The 12778-nt window shown below is 46.7% G+C and overlaps 1 protein-coding gene across 1 annotated transcript in view; it reads left to right on the plus strand.

Annotated features, from left to right (window-relative positions):
• FLVCR2 (FLVCR choline and putative heme transporter 2) overlaps positions 1–12778 on the plus strand; it is a gene marked incomplete at both ends in the record, with an annotated part of 34857 nt that overhangs the window by 20039 nt on the left and 2040 nt on the right. Inside the window, 4 exons of the mRNA XM_082283060.1 lie at positions 6407–6517; positions 6948–7053; positions 7522–7633; positions 8050–8105. Of these exons, the coding sequence (XP_082139186.1) occupies positions 6407–6517; positions 6948–7053; positions 7522–7633; positions 8050–8105 (385 nt within the window). The remainder of the gene's footprint in view (positions 1–6406; positions 6518–6947; positions 7054–7521; positions 7634–8049; positions 8106–12778) is intronic.

Below are 12778 nucleotides of genomic sequence, written 5' to 3' on the forward strand. Positions count from 1 at the left end.
TAAATGCTTTGTCAGGGATGAGAGAGTTCTTGGCACAAGCAGAATCAAGACTGTACCAGACCATTTCTCAGCCCTTACAAACCAGCCTCTGTGAATTTTTGTCCAGCTTAATGAAAGGCGCATTGAATCCAGTGCCCAGAGGCATTGTGTTGATGGTGTGTTGCTGTTATTTAGGGCAGACATAAGGGTTATTGGGGTTACGGGTGGATGATTCTGTGTTTGTTGCCCGCTGGGTTGGGAAGGCAGATCTGGCCAGTATACCTTACCATCTGCAAAGGGACAGTTAAGAGTCTTTGCTTGTCCTGCAGCTCCCAGTCCTCAGGAACTCAGATCTCAGTGAAACACCTCTGTAGGATGTCCCAGGGGATGGAGAGAGTCTCCTGTGTCTTATACTGGGGTCCAACCAGCTTTTTGGTTTCTCTGCTGGCTTTGAGAACTGTGCTATAACCTGTTGTCTGAACAGGTTGGGTGAGAGGCGATATGCTGGTGAGATGACTTGAAAGCAATTTCAGAGTTTTATTTCTTGCAGCAGCTTTTCATCTGGGGGAGTCCTACTGCCATTATCCTACCTCATATCTTGGGCCAGAAAAGCACATTCTCACTGTAGACAGCTTAGATTAATCTGGCTAGCTGTGAGCTTGCAACTTCTGAAGTGCTCTCTGGCCCTAGCTCCCTGTAAAGTACAGGAATCAGAAATAGAAAATTGTCTTCTCTAATAAGAAAGAATGGTAGGTGAGGACTTCTGGGTGCTGGGGAAGAGGAGCCAGGTGACAAATACAGAGACTGGCAGGTCATTTGTTGCTGTGTCTAGATGGTTATGTGGCACTGAGTAGTTCTCATATGGGAGTCCTGGGAAATAAAAACACAGCTGTTAGAACTGCACTAGCTAACCATGCAATGTGACTTGTGTCTCTTTCCAGCCCAAGGCTAGTGGTAAGGTAGCCTCAGCTGGCACTGCTAGACTGGATGATCTTCCTGGTTCTCCGTAAGTGAGGTTAGGTTGCAGCATGAAGGCTTGAAGAGCTTTGTGACTCACCATGCAGAGATGGGACTTGAAATTTGGTAGAATAGGAGAGACAGAAAAAACCACAAATCCTGTGCTTGCTCCATATCCCCTTCTTCCTTGGAGGGATCACGTAGGTAGGCAGAGCTGGCTAACAGTGCAGAAAAATAGGACTATGCCATCCATGGAGTTTATCCTACAGACCCCAGGGACTATTGGTGGATAGTTTTAGCCTTAGGTGAGGAAAAGCCCTGCTAAGAATTCGTTCTCCATTACAGCCTACAAAATGGATTTCTGTGAAACTAGCACATTTTTTTTTTCTGAGTGCTACATAGTCTTTATTTAGCCCCATTTAAAAGTCTATTTAAAAAAACTGTCAAGATGCCAGATGTTCTAGGTGGGTACCCTCCCCCTTCCCTCTGTTGCTGAGATAGTGTCAAGAATAAAATGGTAAGCACATGGAAATGAGGAAGGAAAGATATCAAGTCCTTTTTTTTAGTCAGTTTGAGGAGAGAGGGAAGCAAATGAATGGGATCCAGCTGTGACTGAGGGGAGCAGGGCAAGGTTAAGAACAGAAGGAATTGCAGAGCTCTACATGCATGTTTGATCTTTACTGTACCATCAGCAGTTCCTTGAAAGGGTGAGGCTGTGCTAAGTCAGGCTTTCCCCATCTGTCATGCTCGGGCACCAAACAGCCTTGCACTCTTGCTTTTATTTGGCTGGCAAGTCCCTGCAGCAACCCCAGCGCTGTTCTTGTTTTTGGAATAGCAGGCGCACATTTGGTCCATTCAAATAAATACATGAGTTATGTAGTGACAAGCGAGCAGTGCCAGAACTGGGGTTGTCTTTGGTGGTATGGCTTGTTGAGAACAGCCCATCTCTGAATCATAGAATCAGGAGAAGACCCTTAAAGTTTTGACATCAAGTTCCTGGTTCAGAGGACAGATGGGGTTTTGACACCAGGAGACTGTAGGGTAGTCTGGCTCAGAATGAGGTGTTTGGGGACTGAATTAATCATCACTTCTCTTTGGCTATGCTTTTCTTTTAAGTGCAGTGTTCACATGGCCTCAGGTCAAGCTGGTTGCAGTCAGCACTCCCTGCTTTTATTACTGCATCTCTGTAAGGCAAGATGTCAGAAATATCCACCTCTCTCTCCATTGACTAGGCAGAGGACCCCAAGTAGTGTTTTAGGTCTGTACAGATCCAAAATGCAAAAATTTTGGAGGAGGGAGGAAAGAAAATGGTGAATGGGGTGCTTGGGTCCCTTCCACTGAAAGGTGAGTGCTCTCTTAGCCTGACCTGCAATTTGGGCCTTCTTATTGTAGCCCTTTTCCCGGTTAGTCCTTGTGTAGTGGATATGTCATCACCCTGTCCTGCCATATGCCTTATATAAATAATTTACCAAGGCTGTCCTTTCTTCTGACCTTCATACAGAAGAAAGTGGCATAAAACTGGATGCCAAAGGATGAGGGTGTGGTGAAAACCAAAGCAGTCTTCTCCAATTCATCCCTTTCTCCAGCGTCTGACACCTCCGTGTCTTCAGCAATGAGATCCTTCTGGGAGCATAGGAACAAGGCCTTTGTTCAGGCTCATGTGCAGCCTGGAATATGCTGTCCTCATGCCAAAGCCTCTGGAGGCACTCTCTTGTCCCCCTCCATACAGCAGAGCATCCTGGAGCTGCACACAACATCCCTGTGAGCAGTTAAAACTGTTGTATGTGGCTGTGCCCCTCAACCCACCTCCTGCTCCCGGCTTGTTCATTTGTTTCCTCAGATGTTGCCTGACTCCACTGTTTTTGCAGCTGCTGTCCCCTCTGAGTCTTGTCCTGTCACTTTTGCTTTCGTCATGCAAGTGACCTTGTGAGACAAGGCTGGGCTGGGCCATACCCATTCCTCACTCTGAGGCTTCTTCTGGAGTTGACTGAACAGCAGGAGTTGTGTTCTTCATTTCAGCCCTGTTCCCTGCTGGTGCTGGCCCTGTCTGGCTTTTTTTCCCCAAGGTTTCTTTTTTCTCACAGTCCCTTGTGTGAGCTCTTTAATCTGCCTCTTCAGAAGGTTTGGGAATATGACTGGAGGGCAAATGAATGTCAGGGCGGGTGAGGTTCATCTAAGTGACAAGCATGTCAGGTCCTTCACAGATCTCCCTCTGGCTCTGCCACAGAGACCTGGCACTGGTGCCTTCGTAGCAATGCTTCCGCGTGGGTGCACTGGGCTTCCTTTCCACACCCCAGAGCACAGGGTTGGGTTAACCCCAGTTTTTCTAAGGTAATGTGGCAGGATGCCTAACTTCCAGCCTGTACTCACTGCACTTACCAGCCTAAAGTCTCTGTTCCAGAAAATGAAAATTGTCAGAGCTGTCATGGGAGTAGGTTGCTAAAAACATTAGAATGCAGTGCAGATGTCCTCTGTGAATCTGCTTCTCCTCCTTTGTGCTTTTCTCACTCCCATGAGATTTATGGCTATGATAAGAGGCTAATTAAGCTAAAACTGGGCATTTTTCCATGCCCTGGTACCCTTAGGGCCACAGAGCATTCTTACCTTCTGGTGAACAGGGTGTCAAGGGCCACTCCTGAGAACACCCTGCCCTCTGTGTTTTTCCCCAAAGGTTTTTGTTTCCCTATGCACCAGTGTTTACAAGTATCTCAGTTAAACCCTCTTCAAAATTTTGGGTCTTTCTTGGACTGCTGAGCACTAAATCTCCTTTTCTTTTCTTCTCCATCAGTGGTATGCTTGGAGGAGCAGGGTTTTGCTGAAGTCCGGTTTAGGAGAAGTCTGCTTGTGTGCTTAAGGCTGTTTCCTGCAGCAAGATTTTTATTCACTGCTGTCTGTTCAGATCCTGTGAGGGGCTGTGGTAAGCAGGCAGCAGTTCATGGCTTCAGGGTGCTTCCTGGTCTGTGATTCTCACAACACTCAAGTCCGTGGTCTTGTTTTTTCACAGAGGTCCGTTGATTAATTTTGTCCTTCTGCAGCCTAATGATTCAGGGAGGTCAGTGAGGAAAACTTGCTAGATGGTGTACCCATGGCAAGATCAGTTTTCTCCATTTTGTCTTCTACGTAGTTCTGCAGTTTCACTGAAGAACACCTTCAAGAGGCTGCCAGTAGCTATGAGTCTGCCTGCTCTAGTGCTCCATGGGGCACAGCGTGTTCTCGCAAATTCTCTCTTGCAGCTTGACTAGTGACATAGCATCAATGTGAAACAAAGTCCTGACCACATCTGGTCACTATATCATTTTTCACCTTTGCCTGGAAACGAGGGGTGAAGTACAACACCTGGCAACTGTCAGGACACTGAAGAAGATACAAACCACTTGGAATACTTGAACCATAAGCCTAGAAAACGGAGTGAGATTTTGTGTTACTATCCTGAGACCTCTGCACTGAGCCCAAAGCTGGCTGTGGTGAGAAAAAAATTATAAAACTCCCCATGGGCCAAGCATCCCTGCTGGCAGTGACTAAACTTCCAAGGTCCACAGCCACTTCTTGGAGGCCTGCACAGTATTTTAGCACTGACTGCTACATATTGTGGAGACTCCTGTTTATGGAAGGAGTACCCAGTTCAAACTTGGTTCATATAGTCCAAGTACAGAACTGTAATTTTAGCTTTGAGCTCCTTTCGTAATCATCTCTTTCCCCCATGGCTGCTTATCAAGGCCTGGGAGGCATAAGAACTCACGGGACATACCTGAGGAACCTGTACTGAGCAGAAAAAGGCTTTTACTTGCATCTCTTTCACTCTGTCTGTTCAATCAGTCTTTCAGCTCTTCTCCTTCTGCAGCCTCCAGGCTCTGTGCCAGCCATGTAGCAGCTCTCTGCAACAGATTGTAACAGAAGTAACAGCTCCTTTATACTGCCTTCGCAGATGAATTTTTCCCTCAGTGAAAACATTAGAAAGAACATATTCTAGAAATGATACACCACTGGAGGTTAAGGGATTTGACTACTCCTTTGATACACAGCAAAATTACTCACCACAGCATGTTGTTTAGCCTTTCAATATATTAAATGAGCCTGGTGAACCCTGTAAGTATGGATCAATAGCTGAAGCCTGAAATTGGCTTCTCAGGCCTGTATTTGGATAAGAATTGACATATGGGCATGAGCCCCACTGACTGCAGTCATTGCAGCAGTGAGGGAGAACAGAACCTTAGCTGGAACAGTCTGGATTTATCTGTAGTAATTCAGTGTACTGGGAACATTTTCTTACACATTGTAATACTTACTGCCTACTTGGGGTTGGATTTTTGACACTGGTTATTTGCATTAAAAAGGAAAAGTGAAAATGGTTTGAGATTTAGTTTCTTCAGTAGAATTCTGGGAAATTATATAAAACACATTCTTTAATGGATTAAGATTTAAATTTGGGAGAAAGTACACAAGTAGCTTGTGGTGATACATTTAACTTCTTCCTAAAAGACAACGATGAAAAGGTTTTATCAACTCTAGTAACAGTTCTGCTTTCAAAATCCTGGTGGAATTTCAGTCAGGTAAAGTACTCTCCTTTCCCCCCTTTCCCCCGTTAAAACAACATACTGTGAAGAGCTACTGCTGCCTCGTGTACTAGAAAGAGCCTTGTTTTTTTAATGTGGGAAGGGTTTTCTTGGTGTTTAGTCAAGGATGACAATTGCTAAATGTTGCGGTAAAAGCTGGCCTGGGCTGCTGCATGTGTCTTGCAGTAGTGAGTCCACTGATGATCCTTGTGTGGCCTGGCTGCAGGTTTGGCTGTTCCCAGGATCTGCCTGGCATGCCATGCCTCCTGAGCACGGGGTGTCTTTGTCTCCTCTGCACAGAGGCAAGAGCTTGTGGCTCAGCTGCTGTTGGCTGTGGAACTAGCACTGTCCCTGCTAAATGCTCGCATGGCTTGAGGGTGAGGCTGTGAGGGCAATCTGGTGTGTGTGTCACCTCTCCAAGTACAGCAGAAAGGAGCAGCAATGAAAGCTGTTTTGGACAGCACTAAAAAATACAGGCCCATAAGACTCTAGCAGTGTTGACACCTCTTTCCCTTACGTTCCTGCTTGAGAGTGCTTGATCTCCTCGGCTCCTGCTTATAAGTAAGCATATTCAACTCATCATAGTACAGAGGACGCCCAAGAAAGATTAATGATCTGTTTAACTGGCTCTTGTTCTCCTCCTCAACTGGCATGTACCGTATATGACCAGGCACCTGTCAGCCTATGGTAGGATCTTCCTTCTTCTGCTGCCCTGCTCTGTGTGCAGGCTCTTCCGTGCTGTCTGTCAGTCCAGTTCCTCTGTCTGCGTATGAGTGTCAAGATGTGCAACTTTTAAATTTATTTTTTTTTTTAACCCATGTAAAAAGCTATACCAAGGTCTGTGGGCAAAAAGGGAGGACTGGATTAAGTAAAACCCTGACTGAATTAAGTAAAACCCTGATTGCTTCTTCTTGCAGGCAAACAACACTAGTTGTCTATATCATGTCTCTGGTGGGAATGATAGTCTATACCTTCACTCTGAGCCTGGGCCACCTCTGGGTGGTCTTTGTGACTGCTGGGTCGCTGGGGTAAGTTCATGTGCAGGCTGCTTTCCTCGACATGTGAACTGCTAGGGGATGGGCAGGGAGGCAAAACTCCTGCTGTGGGAGGGACTGGGGAGAGCCATAGCATCTGAATGGCTCCTGTGTGGTTTAAAGACAAAATTATCTGCCCTTCCCATCTCTCACTTACATGTTTCGTTAGTCAGGGACATTATCATAACCCTGCTCAACTGCAGCCACCTTAATTGTTCCAGGTAATCAAGTGGAAGCATTTAGAAAGCAAATGGTACCCACAGCCCCATAGATGATCAGTGGACAAGAGTGAAAAGCACGTGGGCCGGCATGGTTGGTTGACTGTGCTGGGGGTGATGCCCCTTAGAGTTACAGTCTATATTGTGCCTCTTCAGTCTTCCTTCTGGCAGTTGCTGAATCTTCCTTTCTGTGTACTTCTTTACAGGTTTTTCATGACAGGATACCTTCCCCTGGGCTTTGAGTTTGCTGCAGAGTTGACATACCCGGAATCAGAAGGAACATCATCAGGCCTCCTTAATGTCTCAGCACAGGTACGTGTGCTGCTTTCCCTTTGCTTGCCTCTTTTTAGGAAAAGAGATTAAATTGTAGTTTCAAGCCTTGAGTCCCATTTCTTGTCCATTATTGGTGTAATGTACTGCAGATCTAAGCACCCTGGGACGTGGCTTTATGAATGATGTGCCTCATGGCATTTCTCTAGTGGCATTCATTCTGTTTCTGTTTAAGAAAATACTTCAGGATGCCAGTCATCCTTTCCTTTTCCAACATACCTCCTAACAGTCCTGGCTCGTCTCCAGTGAGAGATGAGATTCCAGCCATTGGGGTCATCTGTCATCCCACTAGCTGCAAGGAGGTGCCTCTGGATGTGTTTATAACCAAACTTGAGCCTCACTAGACCAACTGTTTGACTGGCCTGTATGCTCTGATACTTTGGTAAAGATTGGAAAGAGTTTGGGCTGCTTTATAATAACAGTACAGCTTGACATTACCTTTGTTTGTAGATTTTTGGTATTGCCTTCACTATTGGCCAAGGGCAAATCATGGATCGCTTTGGGACAAAGGCAGGAAACCTCTTGCTTTGTTCCTTCCTGTTCCTGGGGACCGTTATGACAGGTAATTTAAATTTTCAGTGTTCTGCTCTGACTTTGCCTTGGGCTCGGCATATTAATTGAAGGGCTTTTGTGTGCGGTGCCTGCAGGAAAGGGCAGAGCCCACAGAGCACTCCCATAGCAATGCTGTTCTTCTTTAAGCATCTGGTCTGTGTTACAAAGAAGAGCCAAGGCTTTTTGCCCTGTCTCTGGCTGGGGTCTCAAAGTTGCACCTTCTACATGCTGCAATAAAGAATCTCTATCCTGCCTGTTTCAGAAATGCTCTCAGCCTTGTACAGGAGGGTGGTTTCCCTTGCTCATTGTAATGTGTTCCCATCTCTTCTGGGGCTTCTGCTGCTCCTTTGAATCGTGGGGAAAATGATTTGGGCATTGCATGGTGACTTGACTGCCTTCACATCTCTCTTCCTCCCTCTGTTCCAGCATTCATTAAGGCTGATCTCCGAAGACAACAGGCCAATTTGGAAAATGAACAGACAGTGAGTAAACGCCCCTTCAATCCTTGCTGTGCTGCTGCTATTAGCTCAGGACAACACCCAACCTCTCACCTTTCTAGGAAAGGGGGTGGCTTGTGGGGAAGCTCCTTGTTGGCATTTTCAAACAGGTGAATGTAATCCCAGCTCTGCCAGCTGCTGGGGCCTCTGTTTGCTCAGTGTTAATGTCATGTAGAATCTGTAGGCTCTGGTCCTTTGGGGTTCTGCAGGGCTTCACACAACTTCATATTGGCTAGGGCCAGTTGTAGGGCAGTGCTGTGCTCGCTTCTCTCCCTTGACAATGTGTTGAGGCCTTCAGTGCTTTGCTCTGTTTTAGAGCTGAGTAACTATTATTCTAGGCCCCTAGGCTGGCAGGTTATTCCTCTTTCTCCTTGCCATGAGCTGCCAAGTGAGGTTCAGTGTATGTGGCTGGAGGAAGCTAAGGTGACAAAGCCCAAGTGAGGGCTTGATCAACCTGGCTGCTCACACTTTGCATAGTGCTGCCAACGAGGCTGCTAGTTCATATTTCCACACCAGAGCTGGGGTGTGATGTCCCTGTGGCATGCTGTGCAATAAATGCAGCTGTTAGCACGTGGGAGAAGGCCTCTGGTGAACTAATTGCAGTAGATACTCTCAAAAGCTGTCCCTGCAGGGAAAGGGAGGGGACTGGTTGCTTGAGGCTATTTTCTGTACTGCTCTGGGCTCCTCTTCTAGGATGTTAGCAGCGTTATCCACTCAACGTTCAGGAAACCATCAGCAACCATGACTAGCAAAGTGTGAAAATCTCAGTTCTCTGCTGGTTTGAGTCAGCCCTATTCAGAAGACAGTGCTGCCCTCCTCCAGTGCTGGTGGCACTGTGAGTTAAATTCATAACACGTATGTTGAAGGCCCAGGAAAGGACCTGAGGTCCTGTGGCAGTGAAGGTGATGCCTTCTAGTGGTAAGGTCATTGCCCTTTGTCAGACATTTCTCTCATCAGATGAATTGTACGTTTTTGCCTAAGCCATTTTTAGTATAAATCTTTTTCAGTCTAAATACTATTGTAAGAGCTTGCTGCTGGATGGGGAAGAGCATTGTGACCAGAGCAAAGGTGGTGCAGGTGTCATTTTTATAATCCTAAAAGCCTCCAGAACTGACAGTAGTAAGGACCAGAGGGATGTGTGTGAGATAACAGGTCTCAGTCAGTCAAAAATTTCACTGGCAGCTCCTTTCCCCTGCGGAGACATGCTCTGAGGAAGTCATGTTGCGCACCCCACCACACCCCCAAATGTGTCCTCCACATGGCTGAGCTCACCTGAGTACTTCTCAAACTTAGTAACCAACCGCAGGTGCTCGACTGACTGAAGGTAGGCTGAATCTGGTGTTCTGCATGAAGATGGATGCCTCAGCCAGGGGATCAGCCAGCTGGGCTTGGGCATTGTGTGCTGCCTTTGTGGAGAGCTCTGACGAAGTCAGGTACTGGAGCTTTTCTGTGTGGCACAGCTGCCTTACACATGCTTGGGTGATTTTACTGGTTCCTTCCTTTGCCTGTTTCCCTTTCTTATATTGCTCCGCTTTCATTTCTTTTCCTACTTGCCTCCATATTTTCTGGGATGGTGACTTGTGGCTATCTTTACAGAGACTCCAAGGCAGCAATCAGATCATGGATTATGGGACTGTAGCTTGTAACTCTAACCCCATCAATTCCCACTCCTGCTCACTAGCTTATACACACTAAGGTAGGAGAATTGCACTAATCTACTTCTCTGAACACTCACGGGGTGGCACAGGCACCAAGCCAATGGCATTTCTGGGGTGACTGCAATGACTGTCAAGTATCAACAATCTTTCTGGCCTTCTCGGGTACTCACTGAGAGGAAAGACGAGACAGCCTCCAAGAACCTAGTGGAGACTCCCCCAGACTCATGTTAGACATGAGATGTAGGGATTCACCTAGGTGCAGCAAAGCAAAGCCTGGTGCTAGAGCAGATGGAGAACTGAACAGTTGGTCATTTGTTAGGGAGAGGAGGTGCAGACATTGGGAGCCTCTTCTCTGACATTATTTTTACAGTCCAGATTCTTGGCTTGGGGTGATACCAGGAACCCTTTAAAGAATTGGCTTTGATCACACCCAGGGTGCATGGCCAACTTCAAGACAGAAGTTTAAAAACATGTCATGTAGCAAGAATAGAGTCATTGGGTTGGTGCCTTGTGGTATAAGAATGCCAAAAAATTGTAAAACTCTGTGCTTGTTGATCTGTGAATCTCACTTCGCATTTTCTCAGCTGTTGCTTGGGGTGCTATGCTTTAGTACTCACTGTCCTCAGCTTCACACTGACAGGCTGGTTTACTAAGTTATCCCTGCTACCCTTTGCTTTTCAAGGTGTGATAGACTGTGTGTAGCACTTAGTGCCACAGCCAACAGGACTAACAGGCAAAAGCGGAGTGAGTCCATTGGGAAAACCAGCCTTAACCCTGCTATGACTAGGGCATGTGCTACAGGCACCATGAAGCTGCTATGCTTTGATGGAAGTATGAGGAACAGTCCCATGGGCAGGGAAAGATTTGTCTCCAGGCTAAATGCATCTGAAGTTGTCTCCATGCTGCAGACTGGCAGTTTTAGCAGGGTATATGTGTGGTGTTGATCTGGGACCAAGTTGTTGAGAAGCTGTAGCTGCATGATCTGGGAAAACCCACTTGGGGTATACTGGAACTTTTTTGATGCTGAAATTTATGTCATAGCCTTTGTTAGTGGATGCAGCTTTGTACAATTGCCAGTGTTACTACTGTTATCCTGATTGCAAAACAGACACTGCAAGGGAGATTCAGGCATGAGGCTGTGTATGCCCTGTGTCAAAACTGCTTCCATAAAGAACGATGGGTCATTTTTGTAGGAGAGTCCTTCCTGAAAAGAACAGAAGGCCCAATATGGAGAGTGGATCCATTTCATAGGGAGGTCTGTGCTTCCCTGGGATCCAGTTTAAAGATGTAAAGAGAAAGCTTCCTACCCTGGTAGAGCCCTCAGATTATTATCCATTATTGATTTTTCAGCTGGGCAGCAATGAAGTCCCAGAGAAAGATAGGTCCAACTTGACTAACCTGATCTCCTTCTGTGGCAGGGTGACCCACCTAGTGGATGAGGGGATATAGTATTAGTGGATGTAGTGCACCTGGACTTAGTAAAATCTTTGGCACTATTTCCCACAGCATTCTCCTGGAGAAACTGGCTGCTCATCGCTTGGGCAAGTATAATGTTTGCTGGGTAGGAAACTGGCTGGATGACTGAGCCCAAAGAGTGATGGCAAATGGAGTTATATCCAGCTGGCATCAGGTCACCAGTGGTGTTCCCCAAGGCTCAGTATTGGGGCCAGTCCTGTTTAATATCTTTGTTGATGACCTGCATGAGGGGATTGAGTCCACCCTCAGTCAGTTTGCAAACCAAACACCAAGTTGGCCTGGAGTGTTATTGGAGGGAAGGAAGGCTCTGCAGAGGGACCTGGATAGACTGGATCTATGGGCTGAGGTCATTTTATGAGGTTAAACAAGGTTGAGTTATGGGTCCTGCACTTGGGTCACAACAACCCCATGCAGTGCTACAGGCTTGGGGAAGAGCAGCTGGAAAGTTGCCCATTGAAAAAATACCTGGGGGTGCTGATCAGCAGCCACTAAACATGAGCCAGCATGTGCCCAGATGGTCAAGAGGGCCAGCGGCATCCTGGCTTATGTCAGAAATAGCATGGCCAGCAGGACCAGGGCAGGGATTGTGTGCCTGTACTTGGTGAGGCTGCACCTTGAGTCCTGTGTCCAATTTTGGGCCTCTCACTGCAAGAAGGACATTGAGGTGCTCAAACATATCCAGAGAAGGGCAGTGGAGCTGGGGAAGGGTCTGGAGCACAAATCCTATGAGGAGCAGCTGAGGGAGCTGGGGTTGTTTAGCCTGGAGAAAAGGAGGCTCAAGGGAGACCTTTTTGCTCTCTACAACTACCTGAAAGGAGGTCATAGTGAGCTGGGGGTCAGTCTCCTCTCCCAAGTATCAAGCAACAGGACAAGAGGAAACAACCTGAAGTTGCACCATGGGAGATTTAGATTGGGCATTGGGAAAATTTCTTTACTGAAAAGGTTGTCAAGCATTGGAACAGGCTGCTTAGGGAAATGTTAGAGTCACCATCCCTGGAGGTATTTATAAGACATGTAGATGTGGTTTTTAGAGACGTGGTTTAGTGGTGGACTTGGCAGTGCTGGGTAAATGGTTGGACTCGATGATCTTAAGAGTCTTTTCCAGCCTAAACAATTCTGTGGTTGTTGCAAGGAGAAGATTCAGAGTCAGTTGTCAGCTTCCAGAGCATGCAGAGCTGTAGAGTTGTGCAGATCTCACACTTTCCGCTGAAGCACTGTACCATTGGCTGTGTAGCAGTTTGTCTTCTATTGATGCCCTCATCTGCTTGCTAATGGTTATAATTAAACAAATGCTGTAGTTAGTAGATTAAATTAGCCTAATGGCATTGTGTACACCTTGTCCTCTATTAATTAAGCTGCAGTGTGGTCCCAGCAATCCTCCCCACTTTTGTCTGCCTCAGTTCCCAGAGCTCCAGCTGGGTTAGCTTTCTGTATCTCAGGACACTTGGATCAAATGCCTGTTTTACGTGATAATGAAGCTCTTTGTGTGCTGCCTTTGTTGTAAATGCATCTGAAGCCATTCCA

This window comes from Coloeus monedula (genome assembly GCF_965178545.1).
Source record: "Coloeus monedula genome assembly, chromosome: 6".
Taxonomy (NCBI): Eukaryota; Metazoa; Chordata; class Aves; order Passeriformes; family Corvidae; genus Coloeus; species Coloeus monedula.